Source organism: Oryzias melastigma, linkage group LG5, assembly GCF_002922805.2.
Source record: "Oryzias melastigma strain HK-1 linkage group LG5, ASM292280v2, whole genome shotgun sequence".
NCBI lineage: Eukaryota > Metazoa > Chordata > Actinopteri > Beloniformes > Adrianichthyidae > Oryzias > Oryzias melastigma.
The window spans coordinates 16168311-16196031 of record NC_050516.1 but is presented as its reverse complement, the minus strand read 5'-3'; the positions used below and the strand labels follow the sequence as shown (position 1 = coordinate 16196031).

General features: G+C 39.8%; 5 protein-coding genes across 6 annotated transcripts in view; 2 read left to right on the top strand and 3 right to left on the bottom strand.

The window, feature by feature from the left end:
* polr2j (RNA polymerase II subunit J) overlaps positions 1 to 912 on the bottom strand; it is a 1199-nt gene extending 287 nt beyond the window's left edge. The window contains exons 1-2 of the mRNA XM_024270405.2: positions 656 to 912; positions 330 to 438 (exon numbers count right to left, since the gene is read on the bottom strand). Coding sequence (XP_024126173.1) covers positions 330 to 438; positions 656 to 798 — 252 coding nt within the window. The 5' untranslated portion in view covers positions 799 to 912. The remainder of the gene's footprint in view (positions 1 to 329; positions 439 to 655) is intronic.
* A 1611-nt stretch (positions 913 to 2523) lies between these two features.
* On the top strand, positions 2524 to 5767 carry ube2c (ubiquitin-conjugating enzyme E2C). Its single transcript, XM_024270404.1, has 7 exons — positions 2524 to 2682; positions 3383 to 3507; positions 3612 to 3639; positions 4142 to 4228; positions 4320 to 4524; positions 4618 to 4677; positions 5625 to 5767. Exons 2-7 carry the CDS (start codon positions 3404 to 3406, stop codon positions 5660 to 5662), a joined length of 522 nt encoding a protein of 173 aa, XP_024126172.1. The 5' UTR covers positions 2524 to 2682; positions 3383 to 3403; the 3' UTR covers positions 5663 to 5767.
* A 1622-nt stretch (positions 5768 to 7389) lies between these two features.
* zgc:109913 (regulator of G-protein signaling 9-binding protein) lies at positions 7390 to 10443 on the bottom strand. Its single transcript, XM_024271142.2, has 4 exons — positions 10245 to 10443; positions 9964 to 10167; positions 8561 to 8703; positions 7390 to 7926 (listed from the first exon to the last, which is right to left on the bottom strand). Exons 1-4 carry the CDS (start codon positions 10441 to 10443, stop codon positions 7759 to 7761), a joined length of 714 nt encoding a protein of 237 aa, XP_024126910.1. The 3' UTR covers positions 7390 to 7758.
* A 2325-nt stretch (positions 10444 to 12768) lies between these two features.
* Positions 12769 to 21882, bottom strand: LOC112145117 (E3 ubiquitin-protein ligase RNF182). Of its 2 annotated transcripts, none has more exons than XM_024270162.2 (7): positions 21370 to 21882; positions 20383 to 20496; positions 16075 to 16228; positions 15639 to 15706; positions 15414 to 15528; positions 15088 to 15323; positions 12769 to 13950 (listed from the first exon to the last, which is right to left on the bottom strand). In XM_024270162.2, the coding sequence occupies exons 2-7, from the start codon at positions 20428 to 20430 to the stop codon at positions 13768 to 13770; spliced, it is 804 nt and encodes a 267-aa protein (XP_024125930.1). In that variant the 5' UTR covers positions 20431 to 20496; positions 21370 to 21882; the 3' UTR covers positions 12769 to 13767. The 2 variants fall into 2 exon arrangements, with proteins under 2 accessions (XP_024125930.1, XP_024125932.1); XM_024270164.2 differs by having other exon boundaries at positions 20383 to 20485.
* A 2484-nt stretch (positions 21883 to 24366) lies between these two features.
* snrpb (small nuclear ribonucleoprotein polypeptides B and B1) lies at positions 24367 to 27707 on the top strand. Its single transcript, XM_024270166.1, has 7 exons — positions 24367 to 24523; positions 26315 to 26466; positions 26702 to 26813; positions 26889 to 27041; positions 27112 to 27241; positions 27334 to 27465; positions 27539 to 27707. Exons 1-7 carry the CDS (start codon positions 24521 to 24523, stop codon positions 27577 to 27579), a joined length of 723 nt encoding a protein of 240 aa, XP_024125934.1. The 5' UTR covers positions 24367 to 24520; the 3' UTR covers positions 27580 to 27707.
* Positions 27708 to 27721: the final 14 nt, after the last annotated feature.

Sequence of the window (27721 nt, the reverse complement as noted above, 5' to 3'; positions counted from 1 at the left end):
AAAACATTTCACTCCCCAGGAGAGGTAATGGAAAAAATTATATCTATGGGAATTCATAACATACAAACCTCAATGTTCCTGTTTTTTTGCAACAGCAGTTAAAATGTATTTATGGCCATTTTTTAAAGATTTTTTTTAATGCCAGCTCCATTTGTTTCATTTTAAATCATTAAAAGCTCTCACAACCAAGTATAGCTGTTATAAAACGAAAATTCAAAGACATAAAAATGAATCCTAAATGAATTGCACTGAATCAAAACAAGAAACGTGTCAAATGACAGATAAAAATAAAGTTGCTGTTTTTATGTTAGCTTCTGGGTTTGCCTTACCTGTGGACTGTAGTCAGCTGTCGTCTGCACTCGGATCACGATTTTATGTTCCAGAGGATGTGGAACCTTATAACCAGCGAACAAAACCTGAGGGTCCTTCAGCAGCTGACTGACAAACAAGAGACACACGTGACAATACTAATTAAACTGACTGTTTACATGCACATCACTCTTGTTTATGACACTTCTAGAAATGAAACACTTAACAAATAAGTATACATAGCCAACCAAAACGTCACCGAATGATAAGCTGAACTAAAAAGCTGGTTAGAAAGTCACTTCTATCCAGATGCTGTTAGCCCATAGTGAGCATGCGCGGCTCTTACGCTCGGATGATGTTTCCCAGCGTGTGGTCCTCTTTGTTGAGCGTGAATAAACACGCGTTCGGAACTTTCGTGTCCTTGCTGATGCTGATTTTTTTCTCTCCTTCAAATAGAAGAAATGACTCGAAAGCAGGAGGCGCGTTCATCTTTCTGCGTGGCTTGGTGAGCTGTACACAAACCGGAAATCTTGCTCTGAATGGGAGAACTTCCGCTCAAAACAAATCAGAGGATTCTAACTAGCGCGCCCTCTGCTGGTAGGTAAATGTCACTGATTTATTTTCCAGCACCAGGCAAATCTAAAGTTCCAATTTTAAGTATGAGGAATAAATTGACATATTAAAGACAAACATGAGATCAAAGATGTTGAAACACAGCAATGTACTTGTTATGCTCTGCACTTCTAGTCATTGTCCATCCATCTGTGTGGCAAGTCTTCAAACCTTTCTCTTTCTGTCATTTCAGAGACAGTTTCATCCCATCAGCTTCAATATTGCAGCAATCTTCAACTACAACATTAGAGCATATGACATAAATGTTATAATAGTTTAAGGAGGTTGCAAGGTGGTTTAGTAGTTAGCCTCAAAGTGAGAAGGCCCCTGTTTGTAAATTGGTCCCCATCCGTGTGTGGGTTTCCTCAGGGCACTCTGGCTTCCCCCCACAGTTTAAAAATATGCGTTGTAGGTTAACTGACGACTCCAAATTGTCCCATATATGTGTATGTGAGTGTGTGACCCTGCAGCAGACTGATGAACCCCACCTTTTCCACCAGGATCTGAGTTGGCTCCAGCAGCCCTGTGACCACGAAAAAGGGTACAGAAGATGGATGGATTGATGGAATAAACTAGAAAGAGTATGGCTTTAAAATAGCTAATTTGAGTCCATATGCAGGTAGTGAGATAACTGATAGACTTGATAAGTGATCAGATTTTTATCTAGAAGGAAATGATCTACAGGAGTACAATCATCTCTTTTGTGTGCAGAAACAGCTGCTTGACCTCAAGCTCTGAGAAAAGCTGTACACAAAGCTGTCACTGAAGCATCTTTCAAATTATATGCACAGTATATGTGTCAGTAATTACCTTCTTCTCTCTGTGTGACACATACTATTCTAATTATATTCATATTTTCATTTGCAAATTATGAAGTTTTATTTTTTTAAAACTTTACATTTTGTTTGCAATTTAGGAAGTGTTGATCTCAAAACTGTAACTTTTGTTTGTAATGAGTGGCACAAAAATCACTAAATATTCAAAGAGTGAAAAAGTAAATCAATTTGATCCCAAACACGGCTTGTGCTAAATCCCTACAGTATAAAAGAGAAATCTTTAAGTCATTTACAACAATGTACAGTTGTGAGAAAAAAATATTTTAGGTCAGTGAACATAAATACTGAATTACGCCAAAGGGACAGAAAAAATAATGATGTAAAATAACAACATCCGTCATATGATTTTGTAAAACTAAGAAGTTGCACGAATTAAAAAAAAAAAAAAGATAACTGACAATATTGGGGAAAATTTCTAGGACTTCCTGCATAAAGAGACCAAATCACTGGAAAATTCTGAAAAAGAAAATGGTACAAGATTAGAAATTTCAAATAGTTTTCTACAGTGGCTTTAATTTAAATGATTCTTACAGCAGTTGCCACAATGTGAATGGGTAGATTTTTCTGGTAAAAATGAAAATATTAGGTCCCTTTTTTCTCAGTTTGTTGTGTTTTATTTAAATTTTAACTTTTCAAATCCGTTTTCGTTTTGTTTAAAATCTTCTCTTCCCTTAACGTAAACACTGAATCATCGTCCCGAGAGGGGTGTCAACTTCCGGTATCTTTCCAACCCATAAAAACAACCTACTTGAACATACTCGCATGTGATTGGTCAGTAGGTTTCTGTTTGATTTTGAAAGGCGGACGCCGATTGGCTGACGCAGTTTAAAACTCGGGGCGCGATCGGTTTCCATTAACAGGCGGTTAGCTAGATATTAAAGCTATTCGGATCTACTCAAATTGGATCGACAGTAAAATCTCGCAGGTAAACCAAACTTCTAGATGTTTGTGGGATGTTTATTATTTCGGGGAGGGTGTTTGTGTAGTTTTACCAGTAACTTTACGAACGTGATAGTGAGTTTAAACGGGCCCACAGCTGCGGGGCCTCGGTGTTCGCAGCTGGGGTTTAAGCAGAAGGGTAAACCGCTCATACTGCTCTGAAGCCCCACATTCATTGTCCTTCTATCGGAATGTAGGAACTGAACCTCCATGGTGGAATACCAGCGTCTTGATGAAGGAACTGCTCTTCTTCAGCCTGAACTCATTCTTCTAAAACAGAAATATTTAACTAAAATCATTTTGTTTGATCAGTCTCCATCAGATCTGAGCCTGTTCTGTTGTGTTTGAAGTAGGGGTGTAATGATTAATCGATGTAATAATCGATTTCTATTCCTATGATCCAACCATATAATCACACAATGAAATAAATCAATATTGGGAAATACCACTTGGATTGAGGAACAGTAAAACATAAAAATGACCAAATTCCATCACAGCCGTCAACACACGTGATGCCATCATTACAGTCCAGTGTGTGGAAACAATTAACTTATGTATTTATCTCTGAGTCACACTGGTTGGATTTTTGGCTAAAAATGGCCCGGTCCGATTATGACATGAATGGAATCGTTGCAGCCCCAGTATGAAGTGATTGATGTGTTTGTGGGTTTTGCATGTCTGTCCAGACGAGCCCATCACTGGCACACATGGCCTCCCAGAACATGGACCCTGCAGCAGCTGGAGCCTCAGCAGCTGCTCTGAAGGGCAGCGAGAGCGGGAACAACATGACCAAAGGCTCGGTGTCCAAGCGGTGAGTGTCTAGGGTCCAGTACTTCACATCTCATGGCCCACACCAGAACAGTCAGTACATCAGGGTTCAGTTTGATTTCTGATGCACTTCTGTTCTGTTTGCAGGCTGCAGCAGGAGCTGATGACTCTCATGGTGAGTTCACCTTTTTTATAACACAATATATTACAAATTATTTCAAATCTATTGTCTGAATCTATAAAGGTGGATCTAGAAAGATGTTGGTTAAACTCAGGGATGTAGATTTACTACACAAACTTGTTTTTTTTTTTATAATTTACAGTATAGCAAATGGAAAACCTCCAAACATTTATATGTTCTGGGACTAAATTATGAGTCCTCGTCAATTGTTAAGTATAAAAATCATATTTGAATGCATAGCACTCTTCTATAGCAGACCCTGAAACAAAACCACCCCAAGTACGCTCTGGTAGTGTGTCTGATCCATAATGCAAACTGATGATGAACAAATAAAGCTTTCTATTTGAAAGGATTTAAAGGGTTTACAAAGAACAGCATTACATCGGGGCAAATCGAGGCCCTGAATCCGGTTAAATATCAGTTTACGGCAACAGAAATCCAGCAAAACTGCACATTTGTTGCAGCCTTGAGTGTAACTTCTGCTCCTCTGCCGCAGATGTCGGGGGATAAAGGCATTTCAGCATTTCCAGAGTCGGACAATCTCTTCAAATGGGTTGGAACCATCGATGGAGCTCAGGGGACGGTATGCGTCTGCAAACACTCGTATATATCCCTGTTGGTAAAAGAGAGAGTGGCTCTGCACAGTTTGATGTGTGATCCGGTTCTCCTGTCAGGTGTACGAGGGCCTCCGATACCGGCTATCTCTGGACTTTCCTGCTGGCTACCCCTACCAGGCTCCTCGTGTGAGATTCGTCACGCCTTGTTTCCACCCCAACGTGGACGATCAGGGTTTCATCTGTCTCGACATCCTGAAGGATAAGTGGTCGGCGCTGTACGACGTGCGCTCCATTCTGTTGTCCATACAGAGCCTGCTTGGAGGTAATCCTTCATGTGTGAACTAAAGCTTAACTGGTCCTCCACATACCTGTCCGGTTCTGGTTCTCTCTAAAGTCTTTTTTTTTTTTTTCCTAGAACCAAACAACGAGAGTCCCCTGAACACGACAGCAGCAGAAATGTGGGAAAACCAAGATGGTAAGGAACCCACTCTGACGCAAGTTTTTGCTCCGTTTAAAACTCTTCTTGGATTTTCAAAGGGCCTATCATGCAAAATTAACCTTTTTATTGCTTTTAAGTGTTTAATAAAGTTAATTCCTCCCAAAAAAACGTACCCAAAGCTAGGGCTGTAATGAGTATACTCGCCATCACCTCTCAAAAATTTAAGTATGAATATTTGCAACGTTCAAGATCACTGATTTGTGATCTTTATAAATATTGTAGATTGAAGCAAAAATATAATTTAAACTAAAAATAAACTGAATGTGCAGCTCCACTGTCACTGGAAGTAAACCAATCTTCAAAATAAAGTGTTGTTGAAGCTTCCTGTTTTCAAAATAAAACTAGCCAGTGTGTTTTTGTAGTTGGAAAAAAATTAGACAGGAATTCCATCACTGACATAAGTAGTATGTGCTTTAGAACGTAAAGTGCTGCAGAACTTTGGGGATGGAAAAATTGTGGAGAACATTTTCAAAATTTGTTGTTAAAAGATAAAAAAAAATGGTGATGTTTAGGTTTAGTTTACTCCTGAAAAAAAACAGAATTTATTTCTGAATATGTGATCATATATTTAGATGTAGTTTACTCTGAAAGGCTTAGAATTTCATTATATAGGCCCTTTAAACCTTGAGAAAAGAAGGGGCGCTTTAACAACAGAATTGGTGAAATCAGAAAAGTGAGTAGTAAAGTTGCAGCATCCAAGATTATTTTTAGCGAAAAGACATTAAGTTATTTTCAAAACACTTATCTCCCTCTTGTCTGGAAGTCCTACATCATTTTATTCAAAAGATTATCCATCTCAGGACTTTTTCATTCATGTGCAGCCAGATGTTTACTGTCTGGAGAGTGAAACTGCAGAGTTACTGTTCTGACAACAAAGACTGGTGTCAGTTGTAATTCTAATTTATTTATTTTTTTTCTTTCAGCTTACAAATCACATCTTCATGCCACTTTTCAAAAGTAAAGCTCCCTCATCATTTCTTCCTTTGTCTGTCTGTCTGTTTGTATAATATTTTTATGTTTAATGTGTATCTTTGCCATCTCAATAAAGTTCTTAAATCAACTTTAAGGTTGTTGTCACAGTCTCTGATTGTTAACAGTTGCTTGCCAGGTTAAAGATGGATTTACATGTATCATGTTTAGACATTCCTCCCTTCATAGAAGGAAAATAGGGTATCAAACACCAAATGTTCCTCTAAAGACCACTAGGGGCAGGTTTCACTAAACATTTTTTGAGACCCAGTGTTTTCTATACTTGATATGACGAATACTGTGAGTAATCTTTTTTTTTTTTTTTTTTTTTAATTGACAGTTTACATTTGGTCGACTTGAAACTAAGTTTTCATATACAACACAATGTTTTTCATACTTATTAAAGGGTTAAAATCCATAGGGTTATTACATGTTCTAGGCCTGCACAAAAAAAATGTAAATGTATCGGCATCGCAATACCAGCTTGTGCAATACGTAAATCACAATATATGTTTACACACATGTGAAACAGAGAAACCTTTTTTTTTTTTTAAAGCTAAAGTGCACATGACCTACATTGTTATTAGTTTTTAACAGAAAGTCAGTTCTTTGGTTTGTTTCCCCAACATAAAAGTTCTTACTTGTCTGCTATTGAGATAGCCTGCAGTACAATTCTTGTTAATATTAAGTTTTATTAAAATAAAATATCTGCAACCTTGAACGCTGAAAGAGCCATTTGGTCCAGTTTCTTATGGACTGAAACTCAACAAGAGCCACAAAGTTTCACCTCAAAGTTAGAAAAAATACACAATTTTTTAGTGGCCATTAAGCGATTCATTTATAAAATATAGCTTTGAAATATACATGTATGATATGCAATTGAGTTTTTCTATACAACAAATTTCAGTTCTTTCACTTTTGACAATAGCATATTCAATCTCCTTTCAAAATAAAACACATCCTGTGTTTAATCATATTCTCCAGCTGCAGGAGATTTACTTTAATTAAAAATGCAAGAAACAAGAGATTTTTCTACTAACTTTTGTGTTCCTTCATCCTTTTACTTTTGAATAAAAACCTCAGTTTCAAATCCAAACTATTTTAAACTCTATACATATAAATGCAAAAAGAAAATGTTCGGATTAAAGCAATTCTGACAGTAGATAAAACCTTTTACCATTATTTTAACTAGTTAGGCCAATTTGACATGTCAAAAATCTAAGCATAAATTAATTAGTAAAGTAATTAGTAAAGTTTGAAGTTTTCTTCAAAGCCAAAGAGCCTCAATAGAGGAATAAAAGAGCCACATGTGGCTCCGGAGCCTCAGGTTGCAGGCCCCTGGTATTGTTCATCTGTCGTCCGGACTAAAGAATGACATAAACTGCACATTTTTGCTGCCTGTTATTGAAGACCTGTGGAATGGGCTTCTGTTAAAATGGATTTCGGATGAACACTGTAGTGTGACTACAGAACTTATTGTGAAACAGACAGATTTAATGCTGCTGTGGGGAAAGTTTTCAACTTTTGACTTCAACCAGGTTCTTGAAATGGCGAAGTATTAATAATGACCTCAGATCACATTATAAATCAACCCGGTTGAAATGAAAGGTTGAAAACATTTCCATTAGTCTGTTAATGAACTCACCATACATGCTCTGCTATCATGTGTATTAAATGCAATCACTTCTGTCCCTAAACTCCATTAAGTTCAAAGCACAGCAGCTGTATCTCTCAGCATTCGACCTTTCGTGATGACAACTTGCTGTTCATGTTTCTTTCTTCTTAAATTTTCCCCTTTGGCTCTATTTCTCTTTATTCTTCCTGTTCATGCTTTATTCCTCTACTTTGTCCTTTCTCTTCCTCACTTTATCTCACACACCTCCAGTTTTTGTTGGTGCCTAAAAGTTCGATATCTTTAGAAACTAATGAACTGATGTGGAAGATTCACAAACTTCCAGTGGATTTGTTGCTGGGGAGGAAAAACACAAACTAAACTAGGATTTTAATTTGACAAACTATCAGTTCCTTATTAAGATGGACTACCCGGTACCCTTTAAATCTGCAGTCCATCAGGGCTACAGAGGACCGTCAGCGCCTGATGCAGCCCAGAGCACAGCAGCTGGATCCGTCCTTGCTGCTGGAAACAACCTCCACCTCCATCAGGTCCTCCAGGCTGTCGTCTGGATCCATAAACTCACTCTGTGCTTCGGCCCAAGCTGGCTGGGTCGCCTCCACGGACCAGAATGCAATGGGAATCTGCAAAAACCAGGTTATGTCATAGTTATCAGGCGTTAATACTTTGGTAGTGATTTCTCACTGACTACAACCAAGTAGGAGCTGCAAAGTTCCTTCACCCTTCAAAAAAATAATACACTAACTAACATAAATGAACTGTTGCTCATTTTGCATGAATAAAACAGAAAATATTAAAAAAAATGCCTTTTTTGAAACTTTTGACAGAAGTTCCCTTCAAAATAAAAGACACCCTGTCGCCTATGATCATCTCAATGCAGCAAAAGCAGTACTAGCAAGTGTAATGTCGGCAGTGATTAAATAAAAATAGTTCATTTCACTGTTGTTGGTGCATCTCTGCCATAAATGTAAATCTAACAAACCAAAATGAAATCTGAGCTTATTAAATAACCCCAGCCATATTTTTCGAACACACTTAAAAATCCTTTATTTTTTCACAAATAGAAAATTTGCTAATTAATCTGGTGCGAATTAATACTGGTTGTGCTTATTAAGATCCATGGATTTTTTTGTAGTACAGGACACACAAAAATTTGTCAAAATGTGGTATTGGAGAAATACTGGAAAAAACGTAAGAAGAAATTTAATTTGTTCACTTCCGGGTTAAATTAACATTCATAAATATTTAAAAACTCACCCTCATCTGCAATTCTTTCAGCATGGTTTCCAGGCCTGTGATGTGGTCGGTCAGATCAGGACTTGGCTCCTCCTCTAAGGTGAGCCATGGTACCTGGACTAGAGCCACGCGAGCTGCCAAGCCCACCATGCCGTCCACACATCCTGGGAGGGAAGCGGCAGAGAAGACTGGTGGGGAAGGTCATGGATGGTGATGAACAACGAGAACCTCAAAGCTGATTGTGTTCCAACCCAATCCGAGGGAAAGCTTTGGTGAAAGATTTAATGGATGTTTGTTGAGTTTTGGGGGTTCTAGACATTAAAGAGTCTGTCTGGGTGACTTTTTCTGCGTAGTAAAAACCAACAGCTCTCCAAGAGCTGAGAGGCAATTTCCTTTACTTCATTTATTTTTTCTTTGTTTGTCATATTTATTTGAGGTTTATTGCAGAACTGTTAGAACACAATTTCTAAAGCCAAATCAAAGCCTGCTGCCTTTCAGGTCAGATGTAAATCAACAGTTTCAGAGTATTTTCTTTATTTTTGTGCACTCCACAATACATCTGAGGCACTGCAGTAAACTATGGATCGACAGGGTTACATATAAAGGCTCGTTTCAGATTGTTTCTCCCTAAAACGTTCACATTTCTGAGCATTTGGGCCCTAAAATCTTTCCAGAGCAAAACAAATGTTTAGGAGTTGGTAATAATCCAGTGAATGACCTACATTGGTGACTCGGTCACATGACAGTAAACACAGAGCAGGTTCCTTCACATGAACTGTGGGTGAGTTTTTAGATTCCTGTTTGTGTATATTTATCCAACAGTTAACATATAGTTCAGTGAAAGCAAAATAGAAACTAAAGAGGTAATGAGGTGAGTAAATGCAGGCTTCCGCAGACCAACAAACTTTAAAGTGCCTAACCTGGACGTCTGACCTCAGCCACTCTGTGGTCCAGGATGTGATTCACAGGTTCCTCATATATCAAATATTTGATATTTTGGCTGCTGTTAAACTAAGAAGAAACAGTTTCCTTTCCTTAATGAATTAGGAAGTGTCCCCCAAGTCTTTGTTCCTGCACCCATGTTTCCCGAGACTTCTTGGATGAACCTATGCTTCCCAAGTCTTTGTCGCTGAACCCGTGACCCCAGAGTCTTCGGCCCTATATCTGCGTACCCCGAGCCTTTGTTCCTGACACATAGTTTCTCCAACCTCTCCCCTATTCCTGTCATCCATCTGTCACAGCCCTACATTACCAGTGCAGCAAATATGGTGAGAAATATTGGATCTCACACAGTTTTGAGTCAGATGTCGGCTCAGATAAGGAAAATTAGATCATGGATGTGAGTGGATCCTGTGTGTTGACCTCCCTCCAGGGATGTTTCAGGTGTTTAAAGATCCACTCACACAAAATATCTGTAAGCTCACCTGTGTTTATCAGTGCACGTCTGCTGGAACGCTGAGTCAGAGGAAACTGTTCTGTCAGGTCACTGGCCTTCCGGAGGTCAGAGAGGAAGTTCTCCACTGCTGATAGGAAGAGAACCCAAAGACGCTCTGACCCCTGTCTGTCCTGCACACCTGAGGGGGCGGGGTTACCCTCTGATAGCAGGCGCAGCAGACGGCGGGACAGACCTGTGATCGGACATGAAGAAGCAAAAGGTGAGGTGGAGGCAGGTGTGAGAGGCAGAGGTCCCACAGACAGGAGTTACCGCTGCAGATCCGATGAGCGAGCACCCTGGCGTCCTCTATCTCATCCCGGAGAAAGCTGTTGTCTGCAGAGCTTCCCAGGGAAGAAACCAGCTGCTGGAAACAGGAAGTGACCCGGCTCAGAGAGTCCTGGGCACGCTGACACTCACTCTGTTGCCGTGCTGCCGCCAGCTCGTCCACGGAACGACGCCACCGACTCATGACCTGCTTCAGGAGACAGGTGATGTGCCTGTCACATCAGAAGCACCTCAAACATCTCCTCTTACAACACCATCACAAGATGAACATCTCTTAAAGCACTTTTTCAAGTTCAGAAATGAGGTTCCTTCACTGAAACTCATTTGTAAACTGAAGCTCAACTGCAGAGAACCCTTTAGGAAAGATCACACAGAGTAAAAGAACCAAAGAACCTGGAGCTTTGATTTTATCTTACCTCAGGAAAGTTGTCTCTGCTGCTGCTGAGGGTTTCTGCAGAGGACTGCACCGCATCAGGAGGGTTTGAACATACACTTCTCTCCAGTTCCTCTCTGGGGAACATCCATGTTTTTAATTAAAGCTGTACGAGCAGCTGTGGCCAGGATCTTCCAGCTCCCAGGAGGCTGAGAGTGTCGTCTTTGCCTCTCACGTTAGCCTCCCTGCTCCAGCTTGAGCAGGTGGTTTTTCTAAGACCTGTCGCCAGATCTATAGACTCGAAGGCCACAGCAGGAAGGAGACACATTGGCATAGCACAGGAGAGCAGCTGCACAGGCCAAGAACCTCATATAATGAGATTCCACCACAACCACAAAAAATGACAAAATATATCAAAGAGGAAATGGATTCTTCTTGCAGTTGTTGGATAAACTTTCCTATCCCGTACTAACCCTCATTTCAGTGTCGTTAAGTTGTTCACTCAGAGTTGTGTGATTTCAGACCTGCATATATCCAAATATTTATGAACTCTGTTCAGATTGACGTAAGAGGGATTGATAAAAAAGTATCTATACACGAACTAATGAAGCAGAAGAACAAGGCAGTGCTTCACTGATCCAACTGTTATAGCAGGGGTCTGCAACCTGCGGCTCCAGAGCCTCATGTGGCCCTTTAATAGTTAAAAAAAGAAGATAATGAATGCAAATCAAAATTTCTTAAGGGCTAAAATAAGTTTTTGTGTCTCTTAATAGGTTTTAATCTCTAGAAAATGAGCCCAAATGGTTGCAGACCCCTGCGTTACAGTGATAGCTCTTGTATGACCTGGTGCTCTGAGTTGATGACGGGCTTTTGGTGGAATCTAGTGATGTTTAATCCTTCTCTGTAAACTATCTGGAAAAAAGGAAAATTATGGATTATCCAGATGCCCAGTAACTAGAAGTCGACCTGCATCTGGAACAAAATTCACAGGAGCTAGCTTACCACTGGGAGCAGCTGTACACTGCTGGTAAACTGGAGGTTTTTTAATGCACTTTAGGACTGATGTCACTGACATGCACATTTTCAATTATATAGTATTTAAAGATTTACAGTTCTAATACCATTTTAGTTATTGAAAGAACCTGTACAGAATTTAAAGATTAAAAAACTAAGACTTAAAATAGAAGAAAAAAAGGAAACTACAGTTTTAAGAAATAACAGTAATATAATTAACTTTTAGTTCCTAAATAAGTTTAAAAAGGATGTTTGTTTTGTACAGTGAAAGTGAATAACAAATAAACATACTTTTCTTTTTTTTTTTTAGAAATTTGGTATCAAATTGAATCAAATTACAACATTTATGTGAAATTTATTTCTGTGTGTGTACAAACAGATTTGCTTTGGCCTAACTGCATCCCTGGTTGTAGAGACTTTCAGAAGTCACGCTGGCCCAAATAAGAGGCTTGCATGTATCTACAAGGACATACTTCTCATGTGTCTGTAAGCCCTTCAGCAGGAGGGAGCGCACCTGTGGGCACCTGCACAGGAGTGTACAGTTTGAATCTGTGACACAACAGCAGTCTCCGAGCTATGTACTTAATGGATATGCTGGAGGCACTGAAGCGTGCCCTCATTGCTTTCACTCAAAACTCAAAAAGGAAAACCTGAAGTGGAGAGAGACGGTACCCTCAAATCAAACACTGTATGCTACAGCACAGATGCAGAAGACATACTGTAGGAATATGAGGCTGAGTACAATCTCCTGGCTTTGGTAAATAAACAACCCTGCTTGAATATTTTGGTAGAAAGGTGGTTTTTGGGACAGAACGTCTGTATCGCAAACACAGTGCTTTATATCTAAATTAAAAGATAGACCTCTTCCAGGATTTAATGGTTTTTACCCAGCATTTTAAGGAGGCCACAACCTTGTGGAGAGTTACCAGTTAGTAGTTTGTTTTTGTAAGTAGTTGGATGGAGGTGAAGGTGGTGCTTGGAAAGTAGGAGGCACCTTTGCCAGACAATTCTGATGCTCCACACTGCTATGGGGAGTTTCTAATCAGTAGTAAAGTAAAAATGATCGATGAGTGACTGAACAGAGGCTCCTGTGGTGGAATAGCAACATGTGCTGAAAGGAAATAATTTCTCCATGAAGTTTATTTGATCCTACAAAGACCTGGACTCTCCCGGTCACAAACAGGAGGTGAAAATGGGTCAGTGACGATTAAAACGACAGCTAAACAAACAAAGAAAAAATTTCAAACGATGTCACATTACTCAATATGAGAACAGGAGTTTGGCCACGCATTAAAGATAGCAGGAGGTAAGTAGAACACAAACTACAAACCTACTTGCTGCTAAAACTACACATCTTTGATCAAAATGCTTTTGACACTTCCCATTATAATAATGATCTCCAACTCTGAAGGTTTTCACCAGAAGTTTCTGTTCGGCTCAGTTTAGTCGTCTCTGGCTGTGTTGCTCCCCTGCCCCGGTCTGGGCTTGTGTTTTGGTCCGAGTTGTGTCTCAGTCTTTTTCAGTCCAGGCTGGTGACATGAGGCAGGTGAGATAAAAATGTGCTATTGTACTGAGGTATGCATGTATCTACAGTACATTTAGTTTCTAAAATGTCTTTCTAACGTGTTAACACTGTTCACACACTGCTTGTCTAGATCATCAATGAACGTGACCTCTGACAGGGTGACAAGACATTTCAGTCCAGTCTCTGATAAAAACAAAGAGGAAAAACTGATGTCTACGTCTTCTGCTCCCTTGCTGATAGGCTGTTTCAGAAATGCGGTTCACTGGTGTTCAGAGAACGTTCTGTTGGCTCGGTCCACATGGTTCTAGCTCTTGTCGTCCATGTCCCTTCACTGCTGTCCTGCTTATAGTATGGCATCATAATGGTCGTTGCAGTGGCGCCATGGCGTTGTGGTCCTGTCATCGTGACAGAGTGCAGTTACGTAGTGCAAACAGTTTTTGTGATGTTGTGCTCGTGGCAGCGTGCATGGACTTCGGCACAGCTCTGAGCCTGGCAGTCACAGTCGTGGTGGCAGCGTGCTGTCGTGTTGTCTCACATGCTGCTGCCATGGCAGGTGTTCTGCGGTCCTTGCAGCATCAAACCTGTTTCTGCCGTCATCAAGGCTGCGGGCGCCTGCGTGCGGTAACCTCCTCCATGAGCTCGTGGCACAAACACTGGCAGAAGCAGTAGAGAATAAGCAGCAGCAACGTGCATGGAACCAGGCTGATGAGGACCACGCCCAGCCACAGCTGACCAACCATCAGCAGGTAGATCCCTAAAGGCAGCGAGCTGAAGAACACCTGCAGAGACACAGCAGCATGTTGGGCACAATGACACAAACTCACCTGGGCACAAACAGCTAAGATGTTGAACTAGTCTAAACAGTACTAGCTGTACACTGTCATAAGGATTAATTGAACCAATTGAGCTTTTTATAATCTTGTCATTGGGGAGAATTTTTTTTATTTTTTTTAGTTTTTGGGATAATTTTCCATTTAGCTAATATTTTGGCTAGCTATAAACTTTAGTGTTCTCAGCTATCAGCTTCAGTGTTTTTGGCTATCAATTTCAGCATCTTTAGCAGTCAAATTCAGTTTACAGCATTCACACTATACTTACCACAGGTAATGCTATATATCTAGTTCATTATTATGTTAAAAATGTGGTTTTAAAGTTTTTAAAGCTTAGTTTTAATAAATGTTTATCCTGTTTGTCCCGCCACCTAAGATGTGTTTTGGATTTTGGCCCCTTGCGCAATTGAGTTTGACACCCCTGCAGTAGGGGTAGGGGAGAAATTTGGATTCACCCCTACTTCATCCCATGTGTTGTACAAGTGTTCACTATGACTTGTTGTTCTCAGCATGCTCGTAGAAAAAAAGGTGCATGAACCTTTTCACTCTGAGAGTGGTCTTTGATTTTGATATTTCATCTGGGCCACCATGCAGATTTGTCAATTTTTCCCCCACAGACAGCCCATATTCACTCGTAAGGCCAGTTATGACTAAAGGTTTAATAAATGAGGCGTGCAGAAACAACTGCAAGACAACAACTAATAAAACTGTCTCAGCAAAGTTATTAAAACTAGTCCTCTACGCATAATCCAAGTCAAACTGTAAGATACATTTAGTGTGATTGGTTAAATATTTATTGGGGCAAGATCATTTGAGAAGAGAACTATCCACCATTATGGTGATTTCCAGAAAAACTGGTGGAATAGGTAGTTATGAACACTTGTACAGCAGCTCTTCAAAAGACTGCAAAGTCATTTTGATGCTCTTGCTATTGATAATTCCTATAATACTTTTAGAGCATGTGACCTCCACAGCGGCAGGAGGACGTAACTACACTAACGTTCTGGTCTAGTATCAAATGATCTGGTTTAGCCATGACAGTTGATTTAAATTGGTTGTAAAGTTTCTTGTTTTGAAAGAACTAACCAGACACAATGCTCCCAGCAGGCAGCGGGGGAAGCTGCGGGAACTCCAAGCATGAAACTTATGAGCTGGCAGGTTGCAGGGCAGAGAATCCAGGCTGGGGGGGCGGTACAGGCCCACCAAGTTGAACATACTGAGCGAGTCTGAGGAAGGAGAGTCATCAGGAAGCTCCATGATCGTGATGACCAGACAGTCTGAAGAGTGGTGGGATGCCTCCGCACTTCCTCCTGCTCCTCCTCCTGAGGGCAGACATAGCAGGAGAAACAACAACGTGTGTGATAACCTGAGAAAAGAAAACCATGACAAATGATCTACTGAAGGACATTTACCAGAAAGACCCGAGGGACTCAGAACCACCTCCATTTTGCCTCCCTCCTGTCTCTGGGCTCGATCCTGACATGACAGCACAGCCAGGATGTGTCGGTCATCCTCCATCAACCACACCTGATGAATGAAGAGCAAGAAAAAGAAGCTGAAGAACAAGACGACAGTGTGACTCAGAAGCCTGACTGCATCCTAATCTCCGAGTGGAACAGTCTGCAAAGCAGTCTGACCTCTTCATCAGGAACGTAGGTCTCATGGCGACAGAAGGGACAGCTGATGACCGAGGGGGAAGACTCTCCTGGAGACACATCAAGAAGGGACCACGTATAAACAATTTTCCTTTAAATCAAAAACAGTAAAAAAAAAGGTGACTCTGACGTTCATCTGATTCTTGAGCAGACCACAGTGAAAATGACATGCAAATGTCCCTCTCTCAGAGATGCACATTTACACTTGAGACTGCATCTACAGGAAAGGCGTCATGACGCTCATTTCAATGAATATTGATCCATGTCTTTCTTTACATAAGTGTCCTATATGAGTGTTCGAGTCTTCAATGTCACCACTGTCGACACCTCCCACGGACCAGCAGTTACATCAGCACGAGAGAGGACGCAGAAGCACAGAGCAGCAGCGCAGCATCGAGAGGGAGGAGAGTGGACTCACCCATGTCCACCATCTTCTTCAGACACTTGGCACAGACTCTGTGCAGGCAGCCCAGAAGCTTGGGTTTTCTGCTGCGAGTGTCATAGCGGTTGTAGCAGATTTTACACTCCAGTTCTTCCACGGTGTAAACTAGAGACTGGGCCCAGGTCTGTACCTGCACACAGAGGAGTTATTGAACTGTTATAATGGGTTTATTGTTTCTTCGAGGCCCCAACATCAAGAACCACACACAAAAACATACATATATGTGATATAGCAAAACATTTATATATAAAGAGAAACCAGTAAGCTATTTGGAGAAAATAAAATAAAATTTTTATTTACTACTTTGGTTTACAGTCAATATGAGAGAAAGAATTTAAAGATCCACTCTGATGAAAATTGTGTTTTTGATGTTGAAAACCTTTCATTGTGGCATTTTTCTGATGATGGAGGACATTTATATATATAAATGTATATATATGAGAAAACAATAACCTCAAAATTGCATTTCTGAGTTTTTATTCAAGGTGCAGACAAAAAAATTAAAAAGCTTGAAGGTGTGATGTAGAAAACATGCTGAACAGGCCACAAGCTCCGTGTTCTACTCCATTCTGATGGATCCACTTGTAGACAACAAGATCCATGTCTTTGTTTTTCTCATCCGAGACATCTGGCACAAAATTTCACAGCTTAATAGCACCGATATTGCTCGCCATTTTTTGGGGGTAATGCTATAGGTTGGGATTGTGAGATGTTAGCTGGTAGGAGAGTGTGTAAACAGATGGATGATGGGAACTAGGGGTAGGCTTACTCCATGCAGACAGTTCTACCCACAACTTAGAGGTGAAATACTACTAAACTACTGCCGCTCTGTAGAAACTATGACCTAGAAAACAGCACAAGTTTTTAATATGGCTAAAAATGGCACAATTTTAATTACAAGACCACTAGGAACATTTTTACAAAAGATGATCAGAGTGGGATTTGAACTCTGAGATGAGGAAAAGTGAGGTTGAAAAAGTGAGATTGGTTAAATTTAATTAGTTACTGTAGATATTTCAGTCTGTGAAAGTGAGCTGCTGCTGGAAGGTAGTCGTCTATCTGTCTCAAAGGCTGAATCAGAAAGCGTCCGTCTCCTCCTTCTGATCCTAGTTTAGTTTTTGTGGTAGAGCTGAGGAAAAAATGGTCGAGAATCTTCCAGACATTCTTCCTCTTTTCTACAACAGCACAGAAAGTGTACTTGAGTTTAACAAATAATTAAAGTACAACTCAACCTATATATTTTTTTGGTTGAAATCGTTCCCAGTTGTCATTTAAAGATGATTCTGCAGCTTTTAGGTAAAATAAAAGAGCAGGTGTCGTTCCTTAAGATATATTTTCTGCAGAGAAGCAGGAGTTCATTAGAAATTCACCTCTGGGTGTGAAATAACCTTAGGTTGATATTGCATCATCCCTTTGTTTACACTCTCTCCAGCTAACTTACAGTCCCTCACAAACCCAAACTAACATTAACTTCAAACTTTATATATTTGCATAGCGCCCTTGATTCGTATGAAACACAAAGCACTTTAGCCTAGCAAAAACACTGCGAGAAATATCAGAGCTAGCCAGCTCAGACAAGGAGAATGAAGAGGTTAATGGATCTATTTGTTTTCAAGTGGAGGATTTAGAATTGGACAGGGAAGGGTAACTTTGGCTCGCTCATGGGAATTGCTGCGTTAAACTGTTTTCAAACCAGAAGTTTTTATCTGCTCCTGATCCAACATGATTTAAATAAATAAATACTCAGAAAACAAATTTTAATCTTAAATTATTCTATATATATGTCCTTCATTATGACAAAACTCTACAAGAACATGTTGAAACACATTTTTCATTAGAGTGGGTCTTTAAGGATGTCAGTCTTCGTTGGTTGGCACACATCTATAAAGGCCATGAAAACAGCAGCTCTGTTCATGAACCTGCAGGTAGATTTGTTACTCTAGGAGAGTGCAGATAATCATAGAAGACAGTCCTCAGAAGTCTCCTCTGCTGAGAGGCAGCTCACATCTCCATAGATAAGACTTTATCTGCTGCAAGTCCTGTTTCGCTGATGACATCTCTCTATTGTTGCTCTTCATTAACTTTGAGGTAATCAACTCAGAGTTGTCTAAACTAACCCAGACCAGCCTTTCTGTAACTCTAAACACCATCAGAGTTCAGGGTTCAGTTGTGTATTTGTTAAACCTGCTTCCTGTAACAGCTCATAACACAGAGGTCACTCAAACACAAACATACCTGCAGGGAAAGCAACACAAACGAAACAAAAACATCCCATTTTTTCTTTTATGATCACAAAACAATTTTTTTATCCAGAATCATTTGCAGCATAAACATTTTGTCATATTATTTCCATGCAACAATGTTCTACTAGTGTTCTGACTTTAACCCTTTAAAGTTTATTCCTGGGCCCAGTTTTTTTAATTAGTCAAGAGCTTTAACAACATTTTCACTGATATCTTTGTGCTTTTGTTCAGTTCAGTTCAGTTGAGAAAAATTGACATTTCTACAAAGACACTGAGATTTCAGTGAACTGGTCAACAATCCTGTTTAAGAAAAACAGATGAATATATAATTTATTCTAAAGTTCATTTTCATTTTGCTATAATTAAACTTTAAAACTGTTCATTCTAATAAATGTTTGTGAAATATGTGGAATGTTTTGAAGCTACAGTCACAATGTAAACTAATACTTTATGTTTGACACTATTCCTGTTGAAACATAAGCTGTTGACAATAAAGTTTACACATTTAAAATATGTTTTCACTATAATCAAATTAGCTAGTGGGATTTGTTTTGCTAAATTAGGATAGTTATGATAATAAATTAATGATAGATTAATTGAGCAATAATTTTTAGTATTGCGAGGTTTACGACTTCATTCTCATTTTCTGTTTGTATTTAAGTCTCTATTTTATGACAGAATTAACCGAGACGTTTGCTAACCTGGAGGTGTGTTCGGCTCGGTCCCGGTGCCGAACCCGCTACAGGGGGGGTTCCCTCTGCGCCCGCGCCGACCTCATAATTGTCGCTGCCTTCGCAGGGAGATTTTTTATTGGCTAAATCCTCAGAGTTTTTCCCTCAATAGCGTTTTGGCTAGTAGACTTCACTTGTACATGTTCAACTACTTCTTCATGACGTTGTTGTAACTTTAAACAACTTTGAAGAGCCGCAGCGGCAACACAGACGTGTGATTGGTTGAAATGTATGCCAATCAGGTGAAGTGGAAAGTTTTCAGCCAATCAAGGGAGCTCACACGGTCGTTGCACCCATCTGACTCCGCCCCCTGACAGCAGGCAAATACCAGATATTTTTAAACTGCACTTGAAACGGGAAATAAAGACTATTTTTCAGAAATTGTTAACACTTATGACTCAAATTTATTTCCATTTCTTTTTCTTAAAAAAATACAGCTTTGTTTTACTGATTGTGAAAATAAGTTCACAATTGTATTTGAAAAATCTCCCAATCATATCAAACAAAATAATATACATGACAAAATAAATTTAGTAAAAATAAATTAATAAATAAAAATTTCTTTGAGTTATTTGTCAAAGTTAGACATTTACACTATTTCATCCCATACAAACAAAAATTGATATTATCTCTCTCAGCATTATAGATTAACATAATTGCACTGTTATTCTTTTTATTTGTCTTCAGTTAAATTTGAAATTTTGACATACAGTTTAATCTTCTATATGTAATTTCTATGTTCTGAAGATAAAAAAAATAATTTCTCAGCTCGTGCCTTTTTAAATAAAACTTTATTTTGTCAATACACTGATTACATTCACACCTGGGAGATGTCAAGAATCCTGCAAACACCGAACCAATCTGCATAAACTTAAAATATCTTATTTCTGAAGTTAATAAATTGAATTTAACATTTACATTAACACTGTAATCTAATGTACATTTCTAGATTTTTGTCAAATTTGTAAACCTGTTAATCAGATTTAGTAAGCTTTTAAATGCTCCAAAATACTCAGAATATCATATTAAAATTGTAGTTACAGAGTATGTGGATTTAGAAAAAGCTTGAAGATCTAAGTTAGATTTTTTACAAAAACAAGAAATTGTGTAAACTTCCTATGTGAGGCTGCAAGACTATAAGCATAGTCTGTTGTCCTGCAAAAAATTGTAAAGTGAACCATCTTGCTTCTTGCAGAGTGTGAAGATTGCAAGTGTTAGTGTAAGAAGACTGTTGTACTCTGGCTCAGCTACAAAGACAGCATCTGTGATTTATGAGGCGATAAAACTCGCTGCCGTAAATGAGCTCTCACCTTGGCGCCCACCTCCAGGCCGAGCTCAGCCTCCTTCAGCAGGCTCATCCTGGGCCTCCTGGGCTCGGTTCTTGGAGCAGGAATGGATGGAGCTCAGCTGAGACTGTAACCAGACTAAAACGGATAATAAGGTAACATCTTGAAACAAAAGGGCAAAGAGTTCACTTTGTGGGTTTGGAAACAAATTCACTGTAAACCTCAAAAAAACAAATCCTCATCCTGTGGCTCCAACATAATTTGTGTGATCAGATTTAATATCCAAAACATCTGAGGTGAGTTTTGACCTGAAATTGAGTTTTTAAGACTGTGGTCACATGTCTTTGCAGAACTCAAAGTCATTAGACTGTAATGATGGCTGATCATTTTTTAGCTGACATCACGCGTATTGTCTGCTGTGATGGCACTTGGTCGTTTTTGCGTTGTAAGTAATGTGCCTCAATCCAAATGGCATTTTTCAAGCTTCAATAAAATTGACTTATTTCATTTTAAAACTATAATGGCATAGGTCAATTCAATTAGATTAGCAGATAGCCTCAGACAGATTGATCTGGTTGAATAAATTGATTAATCATTACACCCATACTGCGCTGCTTTATACTGGCACCAACCTATAACCACCAGGAGAAATGTGGGGTTCAATTGCTCAAGGACAACATAGGCGGACGAGGCGGGAATTGAACCTGTAATATTTTGAGGTTGACTGTTCTACCTCTGCACCACAGCCACCATTGTGTTACATGTTACCAAGTGTAAACATTATGCAACTAGTAGTGCACATGTGAGGGTATAGATATGTATTATCTTGGTCTTCTGTAAAGCTTGCCATATTGATGTTCAGTTTCAGTCTCAACAGATTTGTGTTGTTTTGTGCTGTCATGCAGAAACATGATTTTCTTCCTTTGCTGTCAATTGAGTCCTCTACCTACCACACAATGACCCCCAAAGCCACAGTGACCTGCAGGCGAGTGGTGACCTGTTGCTGCTCACCTGCTCAGGAGGCTGCAGTTGTTGCGGGGAGAATGTCTCAGGAACCGCAAAGGTCGAGTGACTAATTGTTGCTCGCGTCAGCCATGTTGCTGCTGCAGGTTGCCTCTGTTTGGAGCAACTGTGCCGCATCCAGGCTCTTGTGCGGGACGCCCGCGCGCGGCGGTTGCAGCTCCGGATGCTTTCAGGCTGTCGCGCGGCGGGATGCGGGGATGGGCATGCAGAGGCGCTCCGCAGATCGGCCTCCAGCTGTCACCGCGCGCGCTGCGGTCCGTCAGGCAGAGGCGACATGACACCATTGGTGCCCCCGCCCCCGCTCCCCCTCCGTCAGTCCAGAGGCGCCGAAGAAGAAGCCGCCCCGTCGTTGTTGGTGTTGTTGACCGTGACCAGGAGCTGCGGTTCGGCGCGTCCTCGGTTTGGGTTCGGTATCGGGCTGCAGCCGTCGCGCGCGCGCTTACCGTTCGGTGACTCACCGCCTCTCACTGCGGCTGGAGCGCCGTTACCATGACAACCGCCCCGCAGCGCAGCGGCGTGACGGTCCACGGCGGGGCTCGGTCCACTCCTTGAGTTTGAGGTTAGAATCTGTGTGTCAGGGTGAAAACACGTGAACTCGCGGTGATGGACGACAACCTGAGGAGCAGAAGAGGCCACGTGACGTCAAGTGAAGAAGTCCCTAAAGTCACGTTTTTTTAATTTACAATTCAGAGCAAGTAATGCAAATACAAACAATGGAATATAACCAACAAGTTTTTCTTATAGTCAGAGGAGTATGTTAAGTGGTTTAAGTGCATTTAAAATTTATAATGTTTCAAAAATATTGGCTGAAAAAAAAAACTTACCTGACAAATTTATTTTACACCTGAATCGAAGCTTTTGTCTAAAACTAAAGGGTAGGATTGCTTTTGTTTAGCTCCGAAATCATACTCTGTGAAATCCAGCTTTTGCACATTAAATGTTGCCTATCTATCCATCTTCTTAACCTGGTGTTTCCCTTTTTGGGGCCGCCAGAGACCAGTCCAGCTACTGCACCCAATGTTTGCTTGATACCACAAAATTTAGATTTGGACACTTTTACCTTTACTCAAATAAATACCTTTTTACTTCTATACTTCTATTGTGGGCCACATAAATTATAACTTTTAACTGTTAAAGTTGCAAGAAAAAATATGGGAATATGTTGAAATTAGTTTGTTTTCTGCATTCATTTAACAAAAAAAAAATTCTAATGTTTATCTAAGGGAAACTGTATATTCTCCTTTAGTTAATACCACACAAAAATGACATTTCCATGTGTTTAATGAACAAAACATGTAAAAATGAACTGTTCAGGGTGGGAAAATTAAGTGAATCTTTAAGCTTATCAGTGGTTGTCAGCAATAACCTCGACCAAACATTTCCTGGCTATGAACGTCTGCACAGCAGTCAGGATACATTCAATGTTTTTCTAAAAGTAGATTGTTATGCACAAATGTTAGCATCTGCCAGACATTTCTGTAAGACTTTAGCTGACAAGCTAGGATTCTTCACCACATTCTCTGGTGTGTTCTTGCAGACTAGGGAGAACTTTCTCCATTTGTTCATATACTGTTTTATCATGGACATAAAAACTTTAAGGCTTTTAGCGATACCTTGTAATCTTTTCCATCTTCATGCAAGTGTACATTTTTTATCATATGTATTCTGAGAGCTCCGTTGAATGAAGTGTGTGGTTCTTATGAGACAATTCTTCTTTAGAACAACAAAATAGTGTTTTTTAATCAGTAGGACAGGGGAGCTAAAACCAACACATCCTGTTGCTTCACATTGATTGAACTCCATATTGGATTACACCTGGGATGATTTAGTAACTTTCCTAATCCTTAGTCTATGTTTTTTTGTACATTTTGTGTTAAATAAAAACATGAAAATATATGTTTGTGTGGTTTGTTTAGGCCTACAATGTTTCTCCATTGTTATGATTTGAACAAACATATTGGATATTTTTGTCTTTAAACACACACTTTACTGTGGAGCAAAAAAGTATTTGGCAGTTACTGATGTTATAGAAGTATTTGAAAACCATAAAATGTTATTTCATGCATTTTGTTATATACTTTTTCTCTCACAGTCAAGGGATAGTTGTAATGCTGGGAGATTCAGCCGCATTTCTTGGTGAACGTGGAAAACTTTTAGACAGATATGCTGGCCAAAGCAGGGAGTACTTTAGAGCAGAAGGATTTGAGACTAAATTCTCTTCTCGTCATTGACCATTTCCCTTTTGTGTATTTCTGGACTGTTTATTTGAGATTCTTTTTACTCCATCAGGTGAAATTTTCACGAACGCCCCTGGTTGACAGATATTGTCGGTGATCTAGAATACCAATTGATCTCTTCTCACCAAGCCGCTTGCTGAGTGTAGATTGATTCATCCCAGTCTTGCTCAGGTGCACTATCTTGTAAGTGGTGTCCTTTGACAGCTCTTTGGTCTTTGTCACTTGAAGTTGCAGTCTGACTGTATTAAGGTGTGGACAGGTGTCTTTTATTGAGATAGCCAGTTCATACAGGTGTCATTATTACATGTAACAAGTGACGGTTATAAGAGTTTTAAAAAAAAAAGTAACAGGTCTGTGGAGGACTGAATTTTTGCTTGTTTGTTTGTGCAAAATGTTTATTTTCTGCACTATTTCATTCTTCATGAAGACAAATTTATTTTTCTATTCTTATTCATATGTAATTTTATGATTCACTATGTGTAAGTCGTTGAGTTTGGAGGATGCTAGGTATATTTTTTAAAATCAAGGTTGAAACAATTTAATTCTGTTAAGCATTTTGAGTTTACATTTAAATATATTATATATGTTGCCTATTAAGAAAATCATTAAAAAGTGTATAAATCATAAAAATATTATCATAAAGTCATATAAAATTTGAGCTTTCTATCCATTTAACTGTTATAGGGAAAGAAGTAAGTTTAATTTAATTGGAGCTGCTCGGAACCTTTCTCAGGTGAAATGGTTCCTCCTTCGCAGTCGGATCACTTCTGGTGTGACGCTGAGCTTTTTACGTCATCTCCGGCATTGTGTGTTAAAGTGGGCCTGGCGGGATCTCCGCGGGTCAATATTTTTTAGGTTCGTTTGGTGAATCCGGTTCAATCGGAACCATCAGAACTGCAAACATGGTGAGTGTGAATTTAGGTAAAAGCTCGCGTACTGTTCAGTGCGTGGATGCGCCGATTTCAGCGGGAAACTGTTTCTTTTTCTCGATGAAGGCTTTTGGTGGGAACGTCGACTGAACGTCTTCGGCCTTTCGAATTTTCGGCCGGAGTTCCTGTCTCCTGTGCTTAATATAAATGATTCTTTGTTGCACATGGGTGTTAGAGGACTTTAAATTAATCCTGGATTCATTCACGATTCGTTTGAATCTTTAAATCTACAGCCGAGACCGCGAAACATAAGCCGCGCTTTACTGCTATTCACTGTTGCCCTCTCTTACTGATGCTAATACAATCCATTGATTTGTGTTCATTAAAATAAAGCTAAACAATTCGAATTTAGTCCAGCTTCTAAATAGTCTCGTGCTTACATGGTGTCTAAAAGTTTGTCTACATTTAAAGCTCCTATCTCTCTTTCTGCTAAAATAAAAGTTGTTCTTCAAATGTAAAGCATGTCCTTTTATTGCTCTTTAATTTAAAACGTGTTTTTAATTTAGATTAGTTAATTAAGGCCTCACATTTTAAATAATAGAAAATCGATTGTCTTTTCTATAAGTTTTCATTGTCAAAGTTGTAAAAGTATCTGTTTGTCAAGACTTTTTCCCTTAATTTCACTACAATGCTTAGTATTTTAGTACTTTTTACACTGTGTGCAAGCTTTAGATCAGTATATTTGCAGGAGGAATGACACTAGTCTTTGTGTTTAGTTGCACCATCAAGTCTATCTACATTCTAAGTTGAAACAGAGAAAAAACAAACTTCTTTACACAAAAAATTATCATGTATAATTTAGTTACAACATCTTTGTTCACTTTTGCATTTAGATAAAAGATACATTATTTATTTATTTATTTTTAGAGAAAATTAAATGGTTATAATTTATTCCAGACTCTAGTCTAACAAGTCATAAAGAAAAACAAAGAAAACACAAGACAATGTAATTAAAAAAAAAAAAAAGCAAAGATGAAAGTATTAACTATGGCAATGTACTGTTTTAAAAGTCATATTCAAAGGCAGGTTTTTCCAATAAATGATATTGCTCCTTCTAGACGAGAGAAGTGTTTTCTCAAGCTGCATTTTTATATAGTATTTTAACTCAAAATGAGTTAAAAAATTGGGGAGTGTGGCTGTTTTAATAGAAAAATGATTCTGAAATTCTGACTATAAAACAGTCCAAGTAGGTATCAAAACAACTGAGTGTATTAGTCCTGCATATCTTTTAAATGTTTTAGTTCAATGATGCAGATCGCCGTAATACAACAGAATTGACATCGGCTCAATTGCGATCAGATTTTTTGTTCTACTGAGTTGTTTAAGCATCATAACGAGCATTTCAATTTAAAACCAATTGATAAATAATTTTGGATTTATTAATTAAAAACTTAACTGTAAAATTAGTATTTGGCCAGCAAACTTTCAGTACACTTCTGGTATTGGCTCATAATTGTGTTTTGTCTGCCTTAAGAGAATTTGACTCTATTGATCAGTATGCAGAGCTAAATAATACATAAACACGACCCACTTTCATTTTTTAAAACTTGTTTGCTGAGGGGTCATTTGATTTTTGGTAAATTTGACTTATTTATTAGAGAACTAAATAAGGTTCAAATATTGCAATTTTTTTAAAAGAAATAGTTTGACTCACGATTTACTATAAAGAAAATCCAAGTAAAAATATCTGATTATAAACAGGTGTACAGACGTAGGTTATCAGCTGGCACTAGGGTGAAAATACAATTTTGTGTGTCTGGCTTGCAGACGGTGGGTAAGAGCAGTAAGATGCTGCAGCACATCGACTACAGGATGAGGTGCATCCTGCAGGACGGTCGTATCTTCATCGGCACCTTCAAAGCCTTTGACAAACACATGAACCTGATCCTGTGTGACTGCGACGAGTTCAGGAAGATCAAGTAAGTTCCTGCATGTGTCACTGAGTGTGTTCAGAAACGTTGGAATAATCAGGTTACGTTCTTCTTCCTCCTGCTTTCTGAAACGTAAGCTTTAGATCTGGTTTCTGTAACCAGAGTGGAAGATTAGATTTACTTTCTTTTTGGACAGAAAACACTCATCACAAAGTCTTAACAGCAATGGGAAAATGTGGAGTGCACAGGTGCATGTTGGGTAATGACTGTTTCCCTCTTTCAGACCAAAGAACTCAAAGCAGCCAGAGCGGGAGGAGAAGCGAGTGCTCGGCTTGGTTCTGCTGAGGGGGGAGAATCTCGTCTCAATGACCGTGGAGGGCCCGCCCCCTAAAGATGTGAGTGTAGCTTTCAGCCAATAGGAAAGATGCTCGTTTGTGCTGTAGGTCAACCTTTTTAACTTCTTCCTTTAGACGGGGATTGCCCGGGTTCCGTTGGCGGGTGTTGCTGGAGGTCCAGGAGTGGGTCGAGCGGCAGGTCGCGGCGTTCCTGCAGGAGCACCGATGCCTCAGGCCCCAGCTGGTCTTGCAGGGCCGGTTAGAGGAGTGGGTGGCCCCTCGCAGCAGGTAAGTGCAGCTCGTCTGCTCTCAGGTGTGATCCACCTGTAGTCCGACACTAATAAGGTTCTGTTTGTAGGTGATGACCCCACAGGGTCGAGGGACGGTTGCTGCAGCTGCAGCAGGAGCGAGCATTGCTGGTGCTCCGACACAATACCCCCCTGGGCGAGGAGCCCCACCCCCTATGGCCAGAGGAGCCCCACCCCCTGGTGAGTTCATTAATAGAGGTTGTCTTGGCATCAGTGACTGAAGTTCCTTGTGAAGTTTGACTGTATAACAAGCTCCTCATCTCCCTCTGCAGGTATGATGGGCCCTCCCCCAGGCATGAGGCCCCCTATGGGCCCTCCAATGGGAATGCCCCCTGGTCCAGGTCGCGGTGCTCCAATGGGAATGCCCCCTCCAGGCATGAGACCACCTCCTCCTGGTTTAAGAGGTAAACCTGGATGTTGGAGTGTTGTTAATATGTGATCTGGAGCTGTCTGCTGATCTTGCAATCTTTGTTTTAGGACCTCCTCCTCCCGGGATGAGACCACCCCCTCGACCCTAATACATCCTCCCACTCAGTTGTACAGATTTTTTATTTCATTATTTTGTACTTGTGTGTTTTTAGGAGTTTTTCTGGCCTAATTGTGGAGTTTCAATGGAAACGAGTTCAATAAAGGAGTGGATCAGGCATCTTTGGCTCTTGA